The sequence below is a fragment of the Biomphalaria glabrata genome, chromosome 6 (assembly GCF_947242115.1).
Source record: "Biomphalaria glabrata chromosome 6, xgBioGlab47.1, whole genome shotgun sequence".
NCBI classification, from domain to species: domain Eukaryota; kingdom Metazoa; phylum Mollusca; class Gastropoda; family Planorbidae; genus Biomphalaria; species Biomphalaria glabrata.
Window position 1 is genome coordinate 24,280,525 of NC_074716.1, and position 21,644 is coordinate 24,302,168.

Here is a 21,644-nt window from a genome sequence, read left to right on the forward strand (position 1 = left end):
TCGCTAATTACTTTATAGCAAACAACATATTTAACCTTATATTGAGAAGGGAAAAAAACGACATTAAAAAAACAAATAAAAGATGACAAAACATTATTTGACGCCAACAGATTTCAAGCTTCTTAAATTACAAATTCCACAATGTTTGGATAGGATCCAGAATCAAGCATTTTTGAACCCCATATATACAAGACTAGAAAAACATACTAGCTGATATTAACATAGAAACATTTCCTTTAATAAAACGATTTGAAGATGTCCACTTATGTGAAAATAAAGTCAGATATACCCGGGTATGGCGGGTATACTAGGCCTTCAATTAGAATATATGCACTTAATTTCAATAGTCAGTTAAGTAGAATATATGCACTTAATTTCAATAGTCAGTTAAGTAGAATATATGCACTTAATTTCAATAGTCAGTTAAGTAGAATATATGCACTTAATTTCAATAGTCAGTTAAGTAGAATATATGCACCTAATTTCAATAGTCAGTTAAGTAGAATATATGCACTTAATTTCAATAGTCAGTTAAGTAGAATATATGCACTTAATTTCAATAGTCAGTCAAGTAGAATACATGCACAAAGATGTTGAACTTAAAGGATTAACATATTTAGTATATCGTACGACTGACATAACTTTAATTAACCCGCTGGCGCCTATTGCGTTTGAGTTGCATCCTTTGCATGTTGTGTAACAAATATTGGTATCATGATCTAATTAATAGTAATTGTAGCTAGTGTAAAAATCAAATTAGAAGAAGGGGCATAGAAAGCATCCATTCAATTGAGTCCCGCAATTCGTAAAGCCGGTCCTGATTCAAGCCATACATTGTTTTGTTCATTGATACATTAGGAGCACATATGAAACACCGTTTAAGGGCTTACTTTTGTGCGACAATTTTAGGGTGTCGACCTGTAACGTGCATGGCCTACATTACCCTCATTTGCATTGGCTAAGTACACCAGAAGGGTCTTTGGATAGTTTATCGTAAGATTATGGCACTACGAATTATCATTTAATCTGCTGCATTAGGGATGAACATTGTGTATAATTTATTTTGCACATTTATATTTAAATCGTATTATAGATATCATGTCATCTACTTCTTCTAGGTTTTAATAGAGAAAAAAAAAGAACTATGGAGCTGCTTTGGATAAAGATTCAAAGATGCACACCAAGGAAACAAAGATAGATAAAATTAATTAGTGGTATACTCCAGCCTAGTGCAGGAAGCTAAGATACACGGTTAGATCATGGAACTATACTAATTCAATGGTCAGATTTACGGTCGTTTCCCAAGTGATTTATGACCATAATGAACGAGTGAGGTGAGAAATCTGGGATTAAAATGTTGGATGTAAAGAGTTAATGCTATGAATAAGTAAAGAAGAATTACGGAATTAGGATAAAAGAGGTTTTTGTCTACAAAAGACTGCAGGCTTGGACTGGGCCGCCGGGACACCGGGAATAATTCCATAATTTCGCAGCATTGAAAGAATAAAGATGTGACCTATGTCGGAATTGTCGGAATTGTGAAGTAAGTCGTTTAGTACTCTGACCACTGCTGTCTCTGTGCTTCGGCACTTCCTATATGCAGATTGAAATTCTTCCAAGAGACAGCACTGTTCAAGATGAAAAAGAATTTGCGCTAACACGATGCGCTCCAGAAGCTTTGACAGGAAGGGAAGATTTGATACTGGGCGATAGTTTTTTAGACATTCCGGGTCAAGACTGGATTTTTTTAATAAGGGCCTGACAAGTGCATGCTTAAATTGCTGTGGTACAATGCCTGAAGTCAGTGAAGAGTTCACAATGTTAGTAATTGTAGGTACAAGCTCATCTAAACATTCAAGGAGCAAGGAAGTTGGAATAGGATCAAGGTCACATGACTTATTTGGCATCTTTAAAATAGTACTTTTGACATAATCTTCAGATACACGCTGAAACTCGCAAAAAGGAGAATTTTGAAAGATTGGAGAGTGGTCAAGCTGTGATGAGAGGGATGGCATGTCATTTCTAATCTGCTCAATCTTCCCAATGAAGAATCTGTTGAAGGAATCAGGAAGTTCAGATACTGGGATTAATGACGGCAAACGTTCGTTATTTGCTCCCCCTAACATTTCAGCGGTGATCCTAAATAGCTCCTTTGAAGAATTAGAAGTTTCGATTTTTTGTCGAATATGACTAGCTTTTGCGTCTCTAACATTCACCCCCGGTTCAAATTATGCTAACTAGTATTATAAACAATGAAAGAATTAAGTAAGTGCAGAGTAATAATAGAGATTCAAGTAAACAAACAATGTAGAATAACATGACATTATGTAACATGTTGCCCATGTCTTTAATTTGGTAATGTGTGACGTCACTAAAAAAGCGGTTGAAGTTGTTACTTTATTTGGGGTTTTAAACACATGTGCAGTCTTTCTTTGGGAATCATATTTACGATTCAATGTTTGGCGTGAATTTAGCAAATTGAAATACATATTGGTAAAGTAGTAATATTAAATTATTGAAAAAAATTATATGAAACTAATGATGAAGTGGGCCGCCGCCATGACCAAATTTCCCGGGCCGGTTTTTTAAGCCAGTCCGATCCTGAAAGACTGTACTTTAGGTAAGACAACTCCGGTAAAAATTCATGCTTCTAGCTACCACGACGCACTATTTTACCTAGTAAGAAAAGCGCAGGCCAAATAAAGTTAAATTAAGAAGGGATGCAACTCACATACGATTCCCTATGCAATAACGTTGCACCCATCCTAGGGGATTCCCCCACAGGTTGGACAAAGCTGATCTACTAGAAACCCTACAAATATTTGCTCCTTATAATAGTTTATAAAGGGACTCATGACTTTTACAATTCTCTCTAAATGAGAGAGGGTGCCCATTGAGAATCTCTGACTAAGAAGAAACATGTACAAATGTACAACTATTGGGGTTATTTTGGTTGCCATGTATCTATCTGGTCTCGTCTCTTGGCCTAGAAATAATTAGTAGCAAATAAACGTACACTTAAAAGAGGATTAGTTTCAATATTAAATTCCTGAGTACGCGACGTTTTGGCGAGAGAGGTTCTGATGATAATTTAAAAAACACAAAACTTTTTATGATAACATTTTTTTCTCACTATATACATTCTCCCTAGCCCCCCCCTCGAGTAAATAATTTTGACTGTTTCAAGAACGCATATTGCTGTTTGTCTGCTATGTGCTCTGGACGGCTGCCTGGTTGTGTGCTATGTGCTCTGGACGGCTGCCTGTTTGTGTGCTATGTGCTCTGGACGGCTGCCTGGTTGTCTGCTATGTGCTCTGGACGGCTGCCTGTTTGTGTGCTATGTGCTCTGGACGGCTGCCTGGTTGTGTGCTATGTGCTCTGGACGGCTGCCTTTTTGTGTGCTATGTGCTCTGGACGGCTGCCTGGTTGTGTGCTATGTGCTCTGGACGGCTGCCTGTTTGTCTGCTATGTGCGCTGGACGGCTGCCTGGTTGTGTGCTATGTGCTCTGGACGGCTGCCTGTTTGTCTGCTATGTGCTCTGGACGGCTGCCTGGTTGTGTGCTATGTGCTCTGGACGGCTGCCTGTTTGTCTGCTATGTGCTCTGGACGGCTGCCTGTTTGTCTGCTATGTGCTCTGGACGGCTGCCTGTTTGTCTGCTATGTGCTCTGGACGGCTGCCTGGTTGTGTGCTATGTGCTCTGGACGGCTGCCTGTTTAAGTGCTATGTGCTCTGGACGGCTGCCTGGTTGTGTGCTATGTGCTCTGGACACATCGTCTCGATAGTCCCGGGTTCGAACCCTGCCCGCTGCAATCCTCTGCCATCCTGTGAGAGGTTTGGGCTAGGATGTTATCATCTACAATTCTGAGGAAGCATCCCAAAACATACAAACTATGGAATGTTCGATTCCAAACTGAGACCATGATATAAGCAAGCTTCCCCCACCTCCGTAACGTAAAGGCGAGGTCTGCGAAACACACAGGATGACATTGATCAGTTTTTTCCTGCTTTTTATTTTTTTTTTTAGTTGGAGGTAGTCCTAATGTAATTAAATAACTTATTTTCGTGTGCATTAAAAATTGCATCTTTTTTTTTCTACCTTTGTACATTTAGTTTCTGGTCAATTTAAAACTCAAATACATTCTAATGTTAGTGATATAATAATTATTACACAATTAAATCCATAAACTTAAATCCCAAATCTATCTATCCATTGCATGAAAAAAATACGTTTGAACACAAACACACAAATATTTGTATCATTCTTTTTTAAAGACATAATTTAATGAGCATATTTACTGTGGCTAAAACATTTCGCGCCAAAATGTCCCGCGCCAAAACGGCTGCGCCAAAAAGTAATACTTGGCTATGCCTTGATTAAATAGAGGTCGAACTATTTAAGAAAAAGAAGAAATCTCTTACCTTGAAGTTAAAATCTCTGGTGAGCAGGTCTGGGTTAGGAATAACTGATCTATCTGCGATCACTGCCATTCTCATCTGGTCAGCATAGGTAATGAAAGACACAGTCAGTGGTACCTTGTCGAGGGGAGGCACCCAGTACATCATACACTTCACTTCTCGGGAGTCAAGCTTTAGGACAGAGGTGGGGCCTGCCAGGTTGGCAATCAGCAGTGTACATTTGCTGTAAATCTAAATGGACATAACATTCAAATTAGATGCTACAAAAGAATTCCCCAATGTAGTTTATATACATTTCGCCTTCACTGGCATAAAGGGATGGTCTCTATTAGAGACAGTTGGAGAAGAACGCGGGACACACATTTTAGCCCCAGGAAAAAGGCCCAGTGGAGGACAGGCGCTGACAGGTCGTGACGTCGCAGGTCAGTGTTAAGGCCTTCTATAATGATTAATCTCGGCCAGGCCCCTAGATGTCAAAGAAGGACATGCATTTTTTTTTTGTTTTGGAAAAAAAGTAAAAAGGGGAGGGGGCGTCACAAGAAAAAAGGTTGAGAAACACTGATGTAGATTATGCATAGTTGATTCTGGTTAATCGGATTACGTTATAATAAACAGTTGATTCGATGAAACGATGGTTTCGTTTCTTTAGGATTTGTTCCGAATAAGCATCTGGTGCGATTAACCAGATTCTACTGTATTTTGCTATGGTATTCTGGGTTAGGGATGCATTTACCTCCCGCCAAAGCTCCTGAAAGATAGAGACCGGAAGCAAACAGTAGGTTAGCCACCGAGCACCATTCACAATGGCGGCCTCCGCAGACGACTTGAATTTACTCATCTTGTATTTAGTCTCCCAGAGTCGTGGTATCGTGCCTTCGGTGTTGGTGGGCAACTGGATAATGACCATCGAATATCTGAAATCAGTTTATCTTTAATATCAGTCATTATTAATGATTGTAATATAAGCTATGTATACTGCACGGAGAGTGGGATCTAGTCCTTTATGGTTTTAAAAAAGATAAACAGGAGGGGGGTATCTGGGATTCGATTTCTTTGGCTCGTTCACTAAACAAAACACAGTTCGAGTTAAATCTCTAAAATTCATTGGAATTCGAAGTTTAAAAATGCATTCTTAGAGGCAAAATGTTATGCCACTCAGCTGTACTATAGTAGCAAGGGGTAACAACACTAGTCTTGTTGGAGGAGGTGCAGTAGACATTACTTCCCCTTAAACATAGTTGAAACACTAAAACTATAATGTATAATATATTTATCTTTAACCAACCCAGGTCTAAAATTTTCACCATATGTAAATATTTCATAAAGATTTGTTAGTAATTTTATTTGTGTAAATGTACTCTTTACTCCAATTTAATGCCAGGGCGGCCCCAGCAGGGGCGATGCAGAGGCAGACAAGGGTTTAAAACGTTAGATCACGTCAACAGGATTGAGGACAAAGAATCGATGTGCTGACACTGGCTAAGCGTGTCTTCGATTACGAGCCTAGAATCGATAGCCCAGATTGTGAGTGAACATAGACAACAATGCCAGCAAACTAATAAGTAAAAGGTTTCATTGGTGTTAAGCGATGGTTCCCGCTTGGTTTTCTTCTTCATCCACTACATCATGTTATAAAAATATAGATGAAATGCTATCCTAACTGCATTGTAAAATACCTACTAAGTTAGACCCATCAAAATCGTAGATTTGCAAATCACCATTGAAACATTGGGATTCTTAGCCTTCCACTTGGGTTGTTTCTACAAAAGCTTATATCACATATCAGCTCACTTTGTGTCATGTCTGTATGGTACAGGTTTTGTACACTTTATTTCTGACACACCCATGTCTCAAGTTGAAACTTTACCTAATTATTTGTTGCACCTAACTAGACAGGAATCAATCAACACAATGAATTAATGATTGTTTTTTATGCGGAGTTTTCACGTTTTGTACATGCTTTTTCTCCCACTACCCAGTCTCGGATTAAGTTACAACGCCAATAGAATTACTCTTAGCCGATGACAATAAATGAATCCATTAAAAAAAATGAACCAATTAGGCCTAGTGGTAGTTAATTAATTTATATAGAAAAAGGGAGATTATTCCTGTAGTATTGAGATATATTGTAATGATTTTTCGGTTCTTTCCCTTAGTTAAGCTTTTTTTAAAAAAAAAAAACATTTTTTTTTTATTTTGCTTATTTGATGTTTGTACGTGTTTCCGTGTTCTGGCCTCGAGTCGTGTCTCCCCGTGTACTGTTACTACATTTATAGATTTCAATTGAAGGCTTTTCCTTTTTTGTTTGCTTGTGATGAATCTTACAATGTGAACATTATTTTGTTTACTTAACCCTAAAGATTAATAACACTATAAATAGCTAGTTTTTTTAATAATCCAGTGTACTGAGCCTCTATATCTAAGTCACGTATTTGGAAAGGTGCCCGCTCCTATTTAGCATTGGGAAATATACAATGACAAAGCTCCTTTAATAGAACGTAAAGTAGGCCAAATGACTATTCTTATGTTTACAACAGTGAGCTTTCAATTGGATCGTATATCACTCTGTGCTGTTTCTAAATTTAGTGAGCTTTCCATATTGCGTCCTTGACATTAACTTTTCAAAAATCTCTCCCAATCTTTTTCTATTCCTGTTTTTTTTTTTTTTTTTGTAAAGGTTTTCATTTAGCGCCTCCACATTTCTCAATATCGTGTTCTCTATTTCTATGTTTGCGCATTTTATTGCTTAAAGAACGTAAACAAGATATTAAAGATTAATATGTTTAAAATTTGTTGTGCAAATAGATTTACTCAACGGAAATATAAATCCAAGCTTCCTTAACACACAATTTTTGTTTTTTTCGAGTTTTGATAATTTGACACCAATAAGATTTGGAGTTGTTTTCTTTTAAATAAATATTCAGTCAGTATTTTTCTTTCAGTTCTCCATCTAATAACTTGTTACCGATATTAAACAATAGATTTGCACACAAGAACACCTGTTGTTTTCTTTAATTAAAATATCATGAAAAGATCAATGAAAATAAAGTCAATAATTCTCAAAGAACTTTGGGGAGTGGAGTCTGGGGAAGATACTTTGAGATCCGCTCCCCACAGTTGTTTACAGAAAGACCGATGACCCGAGAGCCTCTTACTTGTTTTCCATGTCAACGGCGCCACCGTCCATGGATTGGAAATCCACGGGGACAGCACACTTGACGTCAAAGGGGTGAGTGATGCCGCTGACCTGGAGGTAGCTTCGTATGTTCCCAGCAGTGATAGACAAGAGGAGCTCTGTCAAAGAACATCTGGCCACTTGCTTGACCCTCATGGCAGCACTTAAACTGAACAAGAAAGAAAAATAAGGGCGATCATGTTTATATACTGATATTGTAAAAACCGGAGCAAGAGAAAAATTAGAGTTTTGTATAGTAATGGCAATGTCTTCGATTCAGAAGGTGAAGGATGAGTGCTGTGTTTCATATGAGTACGCAAACACAGTTCTATATAGCATTGCATAAATAAACATGACATGTAACATACATAATAGCAATAGGGTGTAATATTTAATGAGACAATGTGAATAATACATGGTGATAGATAGATAAGCTTAGATGAAGACTCGAACCACGGACTTCCAACTTTGCCACATCGTTGCAAATCTTTATTCATTTGTGTTTTAAATTTTTAAAAGCTTCAAGTATAGTATGATAATGATGTTTTTCTTCGATTTAAAATACAGTTATCCTACATGCGTATAAAGTTTGAGTAGGTACATTGGAACATACTTAAAATGATTTAGCTTTGGTAGTCAGCAAAATAAAATAAAGCTTATTTAAGAGAAAAAAAACTCCGCACTTACAACGATACCTCTCAATAATGTCAAAGTTATTCCCTTATTCGATATCAACCAAAAATTAATTACAAATAATTACCTAATTGGTATTATTTTTTTATTGCTTCATATTTTGTTAGGTAAAATAAACAATTGTTTAAAGTTTCAACTTGATCCGAGAATGGCTGCTTGAGAACTAACTTACACACTCTTTACCAGACAGATAGACAGACAGAGTTAATATAAGCTTTGTAATAAAAAGACATTTTTTGCATAATCTCTTATTAGATTTAAAAGCTCTATTTCATTCATAGTAGACCGGAACATTACAATCCTATTTAGAGAAATACAAACCTCCATTTTTTTTTACTCTGCTCTTTTTTTTTTTTTTTATATTTCTAGGCAACCATTTCCCTAAACTTTTTAGACGCTGGTTTTAGTTAATTAAGCCCTAGATCTACATATAGACGCTGGTTTTAGTTAATTAAGCCCTAGATCTACATATAGACGCTGGTTTTAGTTAATTAAGCCCTAGATCTACATATAGACGCTGGTTTTAGTTAATTAAGCCCTAGATCTACATATAGACGCTGGTTTTAGTTTATTAAGCCCTAGATCTACATATAGACGCTGGTTTTAGTTAATTAAGCCCTAGATCTACATATAGACGCTGGTTTTAGTTAATTAAGCCCTAGATCTACATATAGACGCTGGTTTTAGTTAATTAAGCCCTAGATCTACATATAGGCCTAAGTCAAAAAGTAGTTGATAGACTGTATGTGTTGACAATAGTTTACATAAATATCTTGCTAAGTTTCTTTGCTTTTTTTTTTTTTTGCTTTCTTCTAATATAATGAAAACACTTTAAAGGCCATCTCAGACACCAGCTTTCTTTAACTGACAAACAAGAGAGCACCTGGCAGCAGGCGGCTTCCTAATGAGACAGCTGGACACATCTTACAAAGGCCTTGGGATACACATTTGTGTTCAAAAGGAAATGTATTGTTTATTGCAATTTTATTTTAAAACATAACATTTTATAAATTTATAAATTATAGAATTATAATGTCAATGTCCTTTGAAGTTAGCGGGGCAAATAGACGAATCTTAATTTTAATCATAGGAGGATTAATTCGGTTCGTTATAAATATATGTAATTATTAGTTACCAAATTGAATGTAATAAAAAGGAAGTTAAGAACCCGTTTTTCATTGTTGGATATTCACTCGCAACGCGTATGTAGGGAGAACTGGAAAACCATTTAGACATGTCATAATTACACAAATACATATACAAGTAAAGAGAATGAAGCAAGTACACATGAACCTACCTGAATGGTTCTGACCAGGCTACAACCATCTCCCCAGATGGATGCACGTGCTGACCGTGGAGAAGGTTAAGGTCATTCCCGCCAAACAGATAGCGAGAGAGGAAAGTCACAGGTCCAGAAAATAAAACTTTGAAAGGTGACGTGTTGGCTGCCTCTGTACTGAAGGTGGACTTCCTGGAGCTCATCTGAATTAAGAATCGCAACACGGTAGCCTTTAGTGTTAGACAATAAGAGCAACTTGTTTTAGTGACATTAGTTTACCGCTACAAGGACCGCTACAAACACATTGTTGTTCTATACAATTAAAGTTTGCATGTATAATGGTCGTAGCTTCTTTTTACTTAATTATTATTAGAATGGTTGATAGGAACTAATCTTTATTCTCTGGCACTGCCAGAGTTGAGTTTCGTTAAAAGAAACAAAATTCATTTTTATTATTTGTACTGCGCTCGTTAGAACATTCCTTATTGTTGGTCCACTGAGATCTACTTTGTAGTTAATGGGAGACACAAGATACTATCCAGAGTTTACATTTAACTTACACTTACATAGACAGGTATTATTTCCAGCTAAAACTTGGACCAGATTAAAACTTCATGACTTATCAGAAAAATTGTTTTTAATATATAACAGAGATAAACATATTACTTTTAATGGATGTAATATTAAATAAAAAAGTTTAGTTATACTTGTACAATGAAAATTCTGTAAACATTCTAGTTTGGCAGGATTTGACCGTTAACAAACTAAAAAAGAAAGTTGTCTGCTGTTCTTAAAAAAACAACAAACAACTACCATTAAAAAGAAGGTCTAAAAATCTTAGGCTGAAATTAAACCCAACTTAAATATTTTTATGAATGCAATGTTGTTCAAAGATAGATAATGACCTCTGCCCAGATCTTATAATTCTTCTCCTGAAATCTAGGTTTTTATCTAAGATCTTTATGTTTTTTTTTTGGTTGTTTTTTTCCCCCGATACCCATAGGCTCTATTGACTAGATTCACTAGATTTATTGGCTAAAAGTCAGTCTATTTATCTTAGGTAGTTTTATTTACATGTATGTATAAAGACTCCAATGAAAGTATAGAAGAATGAAGGGAAGAATGCAAGGGAAGTAACTGACATTTAAACAATGAACAACAATGGTTTGAGGAAACAAATGACTTATAAGACCGTCTATCTAGAGATTCTATTTGTATGTATTTCACCAGAGAGTCTATTTGTATGTATTTCACTAGAGAGTCTATTTGTATGTATTTCACTAGAGAGTCTATTTGTATGTAGTTCACTAGAGAGTCTATTTGTATGTATTTCACCAGAGAGTCTATTTGTATGTATTTCACCAGAGAGTCTATTTGTATGTAGTTCATCAGAGAGTCTATTTGTATGTAGTTCACTAGAGAGTCTATTTGTATGTAGTTCATCAGAGAGTCTATTTGTATGTAGTTCACCAGAGAGTCTATTTGTATGTAGTTCACCAGAGAGTCTATTTGTATGTAGTTCATCAGAGAGTCTATTTGTATGTAGTTCACTAGAGAGTCTATTTGTATGTAGTTCACTAGAGAGTCTATTTGTATGTAGTTCACTAGAGATTCTATTTGTATGTATTTCACCAGAGAGTCTATTTGTATGTAGTTCACCAGAGAGTCTATTTGTATGTAGTTCATCAGAGAGTCTATTTGTATGCAGTTCATCAGAGAGTCTATTTGTATGTAGTTCATCAGAGAGTCTATTTGTATGTAGTTCACTAGAGAGTCTATTTGTATGTAGTTCACTAGAGAGTCTATTTGTATGTATTTCATCAGAGAGTCTATTTGTATGTAGTTCACCAGAGAGTCTATTTGTATGTTGTTCACTAGAGAGTCTATTTGTATGCATTTCACCAGAGAGTCTATTTGTATGTAGTTCATCAGAGAGTCTATTTGTATGTATTTCACCAGAGAGTCTATTTGTATGCATTTCACCAGAGAGTCTATTTGTATGTAGTTCACCAGAGAGTCTATTTGTATGTAGTTCACCAGAGAGTCTATTTGTATGTAGTTCACCAGAGAGTCTATTTGTATGTATTTCACCAGAGAGTCTATTTGTATGTAGTTCACCAGAGAGTCTATTTGTATGTAGTTCACCAGAGAGTCTATTTGTATGTAGTTCACTAGAGAGTCTATTTGTATGTAGTTCACCAGAGAGTCTATTTGTATGTAGTTCACCAGAGAGTCTATTTGTATGTAGTTCACCAGAGAGTCTATTTGTATGTAGTTCACCAGAGAGTCTATTTGTATGTAGTTCACCAGAGAGTCTATTTGTATGTAGTTCACTAGAGAGTCTATTTGTATGTATTTCACCAGAGAGTCTATTTGTATGTATTTCACCAGAGAGTCTATTTGTATGTAGTTCACCAGAGAGTCTATTTGTATGTTGTTCATCAGAGAGTCTATTTGTATGTAGTTCATCAGAGAGTCTATTTGTATGTAGTTCACCAGAGAGTCTATTTGTATGTAGTTCACCAGAGAGTCTATTTGTATGTTGTTCATCAGAGAGTCTATTTGTATGTAGTTCACCAGAGAGTCTATTTGTATGTAGTTCACCAGAGAGTCTATTTGTATGTAGTTCACTAGAGAGTCTATTTGTATGTAGTTCACCAGAGAGTCTATTTGTATGTAGTTCACCAGAGAGTCTATTTGTATGTAGTTCACTAGAGAGTCTATTTGTATGCATTTCACCAGAGAGTCTATTTGTATGTATTTCACCAGAGAGTCTATTTGTATGTAGTTCACCAGAGAGTCTATTTGTATGTATTTCACCAGAGAGTCTATTTGTATGTATTTCACCAGAGAGTCTATTTGTATGTAGTTCACCAGAGAGTCTATTTGTATGTATTTCACCAGAGAGTCTATTTGTATGTAGTTCACCAGAGAGTCTATTTGTATGCATTTCACCAGAGAGTCTATTTGTATGTATTTCACCAGAGAGTCTATTTGTATGTTGTTCACCAGAGAGTCTATTTGTATGTAGTTCACCAGAGAGTCTATTTGTATGTAGTTCACTAGAGAGTCTATTTGTATGTAGTTCACCAGAGAGTCTATTTGTATGTAGTTCACCAGAGAGTCTATTTGTATGCATTTCACCAGAGAGTCTATTTGTATGTAGTTCACTAGAGAGTCTATTTGTATGTAGTTCACCAGAGAGTCTATTTGTATGTATTTCACCAGAGAGTCTATTTGTATGTAGTTCACTAGAGAGTCTATTTGTATGTAGTTCACTAGAGAGTCTATTTGTATGTATTTCACTAGAGAGTCTATTTGTATGTATTTCACTAGAGAGTCTATTTGTATGTAGTTCACTAGAGAGTCTATTTGTATGTATTTCACCAGAGAGTCTATTTGTATGTATTTCACCAGAGAGTCTATTTGTATGTAGTTCATCAGAGAGTCTATTTGTATGTAGTTCACTAGAGAGTCTATTTGTATGTAGTTCATCAGAGAGTCTATTTGTATGTAGTTCACCAGAGAGTCTATTTGTATGTAGTTCACCAGAGAGTCTATTTGTATGTAGTTCATCAGAGAGTCTATTTGTATGTAGTTCACTAGAGAGTCTATTTGTATGTAGTTCACTAGAGAGTCTATTTGTATGTAGTTCACTAGAGATTCTATTTGTATGTATTTCACCAGAGAGTCTATTTGTATGTAGTTCACCAGAGAGTCTATTTGTATGTAGTTCATCAGAGAGTCTATTTGTATGCAGTTCATCAGAGAGTCTATTTGTATGTAGTTCATCAGAGAGTCTATTTGTATGTAGTTCACTAGAGAGTCTATTTGTATGTAGTTCACTAGAGAGTCTATTTGTATGTATTTCATCAGAGAGTCTATTTGTATGTAGTTCACCAGAGAGTCTATTTGTATGTTGTTCACTAGAGAGTCTATTTGTATGCATTTCACCAGAGAGTCTATTTGTATGTAGTTCATCAGAGAGTCTATTTGTATGTATTTCACCAGAGAGTCTATTTGTATGCATTTCACCAGAGAGTCTATTTGTATGTAGTTCACCAGAGAGTCTATTTGTATGTAGTTCACCAGAGAGTCTATTTGTATGTAGTTCACCAGAGAGTCTATTTGTATGTATTTCACCAGAGAGTCTATTTGTATGTAGTTCACCAGAGAGTCTATTTGTATGTAGTTCACCAGAGAGTCTATTTGTATGTAGTTCACTAGAGAGTCTATTTGTATGTAGTTCACCAGAGAGTCTATTTGTATGTAGTTCACCAGAGAGTCTATTTGTATGTAGTTCACCAGAGAGTCTATTTGTATGTAGTTCACCAGAGAGTCTATTTGTATGTAGTTCACCAGAGAGTCTATTTGTATGTAGTTCACTAGAGAGTCTATTTGTATGTATTTCACCAGAGAGTCTATTTGTATGTATTTCACCAGAGAGTCTATTTGTATGTAGTTCACCAGAGAGTCTATTTGTATGTTGTTCATCAGAGAGTCTATTTGTATGTAGTTCATCAGAGAGTCTATTTGTATGTAGTTCACCAGAGAGTCTATTTGTATGTAGTTCACCAGAGAGTCTATTTGTATGTTGTTCATCAGAGAGTCTATTTGTATGTAGTTCACCAGAGAGTCTATTTGTATGTAGTTCACCAGAGAGTCTATTTGTATGTAGTTCACTAGAGAGTCTATTTGTATGTAGTTCACCAGAGAGTCTATTTGTATGTAGTTCACCAGAGAGTCTATTTGTATGTAGTTCACTAGAGAGTCTATTTGTATGCATTTCACCAGAGAGTCTATTTGTATGTATTTCACCAGAGAGTCTATTTGTATGTAGTTCACCAGAGAGTCTATTTGTATGTATTTCACCAGAGAGTCTATTTGTATGTATTTCACCAGAGAGTCTATTTGTATGTAGTTCACCAGAGAGTCTATTTGTATGTATTTCACCAGAGAGTCTATTTGTATGTAGTTCACCAGAGAGTCTATTTGTATGCATTTCACCAGAGAGTCTATTTGTATGTATTTCACCAGAGAGTCTATTTGTATGTTGTTCACCAGAGAGTCTATTTGTATGTAGTTCACCAGAGAGTCTATTTGTATGTAGTTCACTAGAGAGTCTATTTGTATGTAGTTCACCAGAGAGTCTATTTGTATGTAGTTCACCAGAGAGTCTATTTGTATGCATTTCACCAGAGAGTCTATTTGTATGTAGTTCACTAGAGAGTCTATTTGTATGTAGTTCACCAGAGAGTCTATTTGTATGTATTTCACCAGAGAGTCTATTTGTATGTAGTTCACTAGAGAGTCTATTTGTATGTAGTTCACTAGAGAGTCTATTTGTATGTATTTCACTAGAGAGTCTATTTGTATGTATTTCACTAGAGAGTCTATTTGTATGTAGTTCACCAGAGAGTCTATTTGTATGTAGTTCACCAGAGAGTCTATTTGTATGTAGTTCACCAGAGAGTCTATTTGTATGTATTTCACTAGAGAGTCTATTTGTATGTAGTTCACTAGAGAGTCTATTTGTATGTAGTTCACTAGAGTCTATTTGTATGTAGTTCACTAGAGTCTATTTGTATGTAGTTCACTAGAGTCTATTTGTATGTATTTCACTAGAGAGTCTATTTGTATGTATTTCACTAGAAAGTCTATTTGTATGTATTTCACCAGAGAGTCTATTTGTAATTAGTTCACCAGAGTCTATTTGTATGTAGTTCACTAGAGAGTCTATTTGTATGTAGTTCACTAGAGAGTCTATTTGTATGTAGTTCACCAGAGAGTCTATTTGTATGTAGTTCACCAGAGAGTCTATTTGTAATTAGTTCACCAGAGTCTATTTGTATGTAGTTCACCAGAGTCTATTTGTATGTAGTTCACTAGAGAGTCTATTTGTATGTAGTTCACCAGAGAGTCTATTTGTATGTAGTTCACTAGAGAGTCTATTTGTATGTAGTTCACTAGAGAGTCTATTTGTATGTAGTTCACTAGAGAGTCTATTTGTATGTAGTTCACTAGAGTGTCTATTTGTATGTAGTTCTACGTATTAGTCTATGCGCTTGAGATGTGGTTTCAACGCCCACGTGATAAGGTATCAAAGCGAATGAAAGAGTAATCAAGAACACGTCACCTGATTATGTGAGTTTCTTTTCAAGTCTGAAAGTGTGTCCTGTAGAGGGGAGAGGACGTTGAAATAATGGCCCTATACGTATCAATACAAACACATCCTCAGGCCTACGTTTAACACTGCACATCACAACTTAACAAATGAACGCTTTACACTATACGCGTTGGAATAAAAACAAAGAGAACATAGATGACACAAGATGACATTTAGCAGATAAAGTTGTACCTCGCTGCCTGACACCTCGTTTCATCACATTTTCCCCACCTTAAGATTCTACTGTCATCACCTCAATCCCTTCATTGTATGGAAGCTATTTTTCTCTCTCTCAAGGTGTTTTCTAAGCTAACAATGACACTGGTCAACGATGTCGACTTACACTGGCTCACGTGAACAAAGAAACACCGTTGTGCTTTGTACACAGACTTAATAGTCAGCTTTAGACTAGATCCAGAGATTGGATGTTTTTCTAATAAACTAAGCCCGAGTTCAGATTAGATTCTTTTATTCAAAACTCAAAAAGAAATGGTATTACACTTCAGTCTATTGAAAAAACAAGTCATTTTTTAAATTCTCTGTCTGTCTGGTAAAAAGTTTGTACACCTTAATTCTGCGACACCCAATCTCGGATCAAGATGAAATTTTGCACAATTATCTTTTACCTGACAAAACAAGAATCAATAAAAGAAAATTAACCAGTTAGTTGATTGATTATTGGTAATTAATTATTTCTCCCCCCCCCCTCACAATGTTCCCAACTGGTCCAGTATAAGTTCTAGGATCATAGAGTACTGAGAAAGTTATAAGCATGAACTAGCGCTTTACAAAAAGAATCCGTAACTATATTTCTAATCGCACAGATTTATTGTCGATGTTACAAACGTACTTAAATGACTGATCTCTACTAATTGATACAATTACATTTCATATAAGCTTTTTTTTAAAGTATTTTTTTTTGGGGTCATCTAATGACCTTTTATTAACTTAGAAACCTTAAAACATTAAACGTTTTATATAGTGTTGATAAGTATACGCCATGATAAAAGCAGAGGGTTGATTATTTTAATTATGATAATGTCGGCTCTATGACATCAACAGCAGCATTGTATTTCATATCACTATTTCTGGGGGGAGGGGGAGGGAGACGAATGAAAAAAGTGAAGTAGGTCTAGGACGTAAACAAAACTTCTGAAGGAACTTCCGGGACAGATAAATAAAGTTTAGAATCATTTCTTCTGAATGTGTATGCCCTGTGAAGATAGGAATGAAATGTCATGTTCTGATTAGAGACAAAAAAAAAGAGATTTAACTTTTTTTCCTACTCTCACACTTCAATGTTTTGTTTAGTGAAGGTATTACCGCAGTAGACAACTTGACAGACAAGCAGACAGGAAGATATTGGCTAGTTCAGACTTTCAAACAGGATTGAAGATTACACGACTATGTGAGAGAAGCTAACTATAAACTGACAGACACACATAAAGCTGCAAGACACTTAAATACTAACTTTCTGAGTGTCTGCTAGTGCATTCTCTAAGACTTGGATAATAGAAACTCCGTCAGTCAAACACAGGTGCATGCGGAACAGTAAGACAGTATCTCTTGGTTCACGGAAATTGTGCAACACCTGTGGAGAACCAAGGAAAAAAATGAACATTCAAAATGTATTTTTGTATACCCAAGATATCTTATTACAGACTTTCGCGCACTAAACGGCGTGTGTGTGTTCCAGTGATGTAGTATTTCTGTCGGGTAGGAATTTAATATTTCATTTTTTTGCATTTCAAGTGAAAGTTTTTTTGTTTTTTTTTTAAATCTGTAACATCATTGAAATGTCATACAATGAAGCTTTAGAAACATTTGTAGTCTATGCACTATCACCTTCACCTATCCCTTAGTTTTTTGGACCATTAGGACACCACACAGGATCTATTGACCGCCTTTCTCCATTCCTCTCTGCCTATTGCCAAGGATAGAATTTATGTCAATGACAGGCCATTCTTTTATGTTGTCGCTTTCTCTGTCTGCCTCTTCTTCTTTTTCATGGTACTGTTCCCTAAAGAAAGGTCTTTGCGAGCCCTGAAGACCTTGTAATATGGCCATAGAGTTTTAGTTTGCGTTTTTTTTTACAGGTCCACCTAGGGGTCGAATTGCTGTATTAATCTTCTTTCTAATCTCTTCGTTTGTGATGCGGTCTTTGTATGTGATACCTAGGATCTTTCTGTGGCACTTCATATCCATTGATAGGATCCTTCTATTTTGTTCTGCTGTCAGTGTCCAAAATTCGCAAAAAATACTAGACTTTATATCTACAATTTTTACTTTTTTTTAGAAATGTAAGGGAGATAACAGGTATGACGATATTTCTGGAACCTATTCCAATGTTATGATCTGTCCTTACTTAAGGAAGTCGCCTTCAATAACCCCACACACTCTCGCAAGTAATTGTAATATTTATTGGTGGACAGTGTCCACCTCCCATTTCCTTAATCATTCATTAATATTGTTACGTATTTCTGAATCTTCTGGCTAAATGTACTAGTAGACACACAAATAAAAACACTGTAAAGAACTTGAAGACTCAACTTTTAATTTCATATAACTTTAATGACTATTAACTCTAACAATTTGTTACTGTAACATGTAGCTTAGAAGACTGTACAATATCTGTCAGTTTACAGTTAGCTATACTTCGTTGCAATTCATCTCTTCACTTCGTTGCAATTCATCTCTTCTCAACTTGCATCGAGCCGTATTCCACAGAACAGACCAACGACACACTTCCCAGTGTCGCTCCAGGTCTCCCAAAGCTGAACCAAGTCGTACTCTAGTCTACCGAATCAGAGCCGCACACGTCTTACATCGACTGTATCGACTGTAACGGCTCAAGTCCACTGTAGTTCGCTGTATAGACTTTAACGACAGTAGTCCACTCCAGTTAACTCTACCCTAGTTAACGTGCATCGAGTCGTACACATTTCTCTTCCACTAGAGCCGCACACGTCTTACATTGTCTGTATCGACTGTAACGGCTCACTCACGACTGACTTTCACATTAACATGCTTATATAGAGTCCCTAATCGCTTCTCCAAAGTTGCACAAACACTGCTAGTATCCTCTGGAACAACACGGGAGGAAACGTCACATCCTGTCGTTGTTTATACATGTCGATTCCAGAGAACACCTGCTGCAGTGTCATCTCGCCGAGGTAGTGACCCCTGTCTGTCACTGTTCATTGGTAACTGCCCCCTTCTTAGACCTGTTCGTCCTCTGGAATAACACGTGAGGACACGTCACATCCTGTCTTTGTTTATACGCGTAGATTCCAGAGAACACTGGCTGCTGTGTCATATCGCTGGGGTCACACGTTGACCATTACTTGTCACTGTTTATTTGTAACAATATGATGGGCAAGTCACTAAGAATGACCAAGTGATTTCCCAATAAACAACTACCTTAAGTTCTTAGTGTTGCTTTTTTATATTTAATTACAAATTCTGAATATGACCATAGTATTATATGATGTATAGTTATTACAAAGCTTTTAAAAGCTTACTACGTCTGTCTGTCTATCTTGCTGTCTGGGTGGATTCTTTTACACGTTTTCTCTCCATCCTTCCATTGTGGGATCAAGTTGAAATTTGTCAAAATTATTCAGAATTGAAAACATTACATAAATCAATTAAAATAAATAGTTAATCACTTAGAGGTATTTAAATAAGTTTGTTTTATAATGAAAAAGAAGAGATAAACCTTGCAAAATTGCACTGATTGACGGTGCTTTCCCCTTATATAGTATTTTTTACAAAGCTTATACCAACTCACTCTGTCTGGCCAAAAGTGTGTACACGTGATTTCTCCCACACCCAATCTCGGACCTAGCTGTAATTTTGCACAATTATTTCTTTTACCTGACAACACAAGAATCAATTTAAAAACATTAATCAATTAGTTAAAACCCTATTGTTAAAAAAAATATTTTGTTAGGTATCGCAAACAAGGGAAAGAAATAGCACTTGACTGAAGTGGTTGTATAGCTGAATTAGTTCCCTTTATAGATTGTCGTATGAGGCTTATTATAAAATTTAATTACATGACTGATCCAAACTAATTGATGCACTTAATAAAAGCTTTGTTGTTTTTAATTATTTATTTTTATTTTGCTTGTTTATATTTCGTTTCTTTTCGTTTCTTTCAGCCTGTAGCTTGCATCATCACGTACTTGGGATTCTTCTTCTCACAAATTGTATTATTGTGTTCATGGTTTGAAGTGCAGTGGAGTTTTGTATCTTGTAAGGGTGGTTGCGGTAGTGTGTGTCTGTGTGTTTCATGTGTGAATGTTGTTCGTATTTGCATCTATAATGTTATTGTTACAGTAGTTACGCTGAGGTGGTCAATTGTAGTCAAACTGAATTTCCATTTGATGTGACCAATAAAAATTATCTTATCTTATCTTTCATTAATTATTATTATTATTTAGTGCTATTATGTATTAAAATTGTGTTGGAATGTTGGAACTGTGGATGTTAGAGAGTGAAATGGAGTTGGGGAGAGAGAAAGACAGGATTGAAGGTGGAGAGAGACAGGATTGAAGATGGAGAGAGACAGGATTGAATGTGGAGAGAGACAGGATTGAATGTGGAGAGAGACAGGATTGAAGATGGAGAGAGACAGGATTGAAGGTGGAGAGAGACAGGATTGAAGGTGGGGAGAAACAGAATTGAAGGTGGGCAGAGACAGGATTGAAGGTGGAGAGAGACAGTATTGAAGGTGGGCAGAGACAGGATTGAATGTGGAGAGAGACAGGATTGAAGGTGGAGAGAGACAGGATTGAAGGTGGAGAGAGGCAGGATTGAAGGTGGGCAGAGACAGGATTGAAGGTGGAGAGAGACATGATTGAAGATGGAGAGAGACTGGATTGAAGGTGGAGAAAGACAGGATTGAAGGTGGACAGAGACAGGATTGAAGGTGGGCAGAGACAGGATTGAAGGTGGAGAGAGACATGATTGAAGATGGAGAGAGACTGGATTGAAGGTGGAGAGAGACAGGATTGAAGGTGGAGAGAGACAGGATTGAAGGTGGGCAGAGACAGGATTGAAGGTGGGCAGAGATAGGATTGAAGGTGGAGAGAGACAGGATTGAAGGTGGGCAGAGACAGGATTGAAGGTGGAGAGAGACAGGATTGAAGGTGGGCAGAGACTGTATTGAAGGTGGAGAGAGACATGATTGAAGATGGAGAGAGACTGGATTGAAGGTGGGCAGAGACAGGATTGAAGGTGGAGAGAGACAGGATTGAAGGTGGAGAGAGACAGGATTGAAGGTGGAGAGAGGCAGGATTGAAGGTGGGCAGAGACAGGATTGAAGGTGGAGAGAGACAGGATTGAAGATGGAGAGAGACAGGATTGAAGGTGGAGAGAGACAGGATTGAAGATGGAGAGAGACAGGATTGAAGATGGAGAGAGACAGGATTGAAGGTGGGGAGAGACAGAATTGAAGGTGGGCAGAGACAGGATTGAAGGTGGAGAGAGACAGTATTGAAGGTGGGCAGAGACAGGATTGAAGGTGGGCAGAGACAGGATTGAAGGTGGAGAGAGACAGGATTGAAGGTGGAGAGAGGCAGGATTGAAGGTGGAGAGAGGCAGGATTGAAGGTGGGCAGAGACAGGATTGATGGTGGAGAGAGACTGGATTGAAGGTGGAGAAAGACAGGATTGAAGGTGGAGAGAGACAGGATTGAAGGTGGTCAGAGACAGGATTGAAGGTGGAGAGAGACATGATTGAAGATGGAGAGAGACTGGATTGAAGGTGGAGAGAGACAGGATTGAAGGTGGAGAGAGACAGGTATGAAGGTGGGCAGAGACAGGATTGAAGGTGGGCAGAGACAGGATTGAAGGTGGAGAGAGACAGGATTGAAGGTGGGCAGAGACAGGATTGAAGGTGGAGAGAGGCA

General features: G+C 36.9%; 1 protein-coding gene across 6 annotated transcripts in view; it reads right to left on the reverse strand.

Moving 5' to 3' along the window:
• Positions 1 to 21,644, reverse strand: part of LOC106060553 (uncharacterized) — a 100,703-nt gene that overhangs the window by 6,817 nt on the left and 72,242 nt on the right. For all 6 annotated transcript variants that reach the window (XM_056032210.1, XM_056032212.1, XM_056032214.1 and 3 more), the window contains 5 exons: positions 17,202 to 17,321; positions 9,583 to 9,767; positions 7,573 to 7,761; positions 5,151 to 5,331; positions 4,421 to 4,648 (listed from right to left, as the gene is read on the reverse strand). In XM_056032210.1, the coding sequence (XP_055888185.1) occupies positions 4,421 to 4,648; positions 5,151 to 5,331; positions 7,573 to 7,761; positions 9,583 to 9,767; positions 17,202 to 17,321 (903 nt within the window). The remainder of the gene's footprint in view (positions 1 to 4,420; positions 4,649 to 5,150; positions 5,332 to 7,572; positions 7,762 to 9,582; positions 9,768 to 17,201; positions 17,322 to 21,644) is intronic.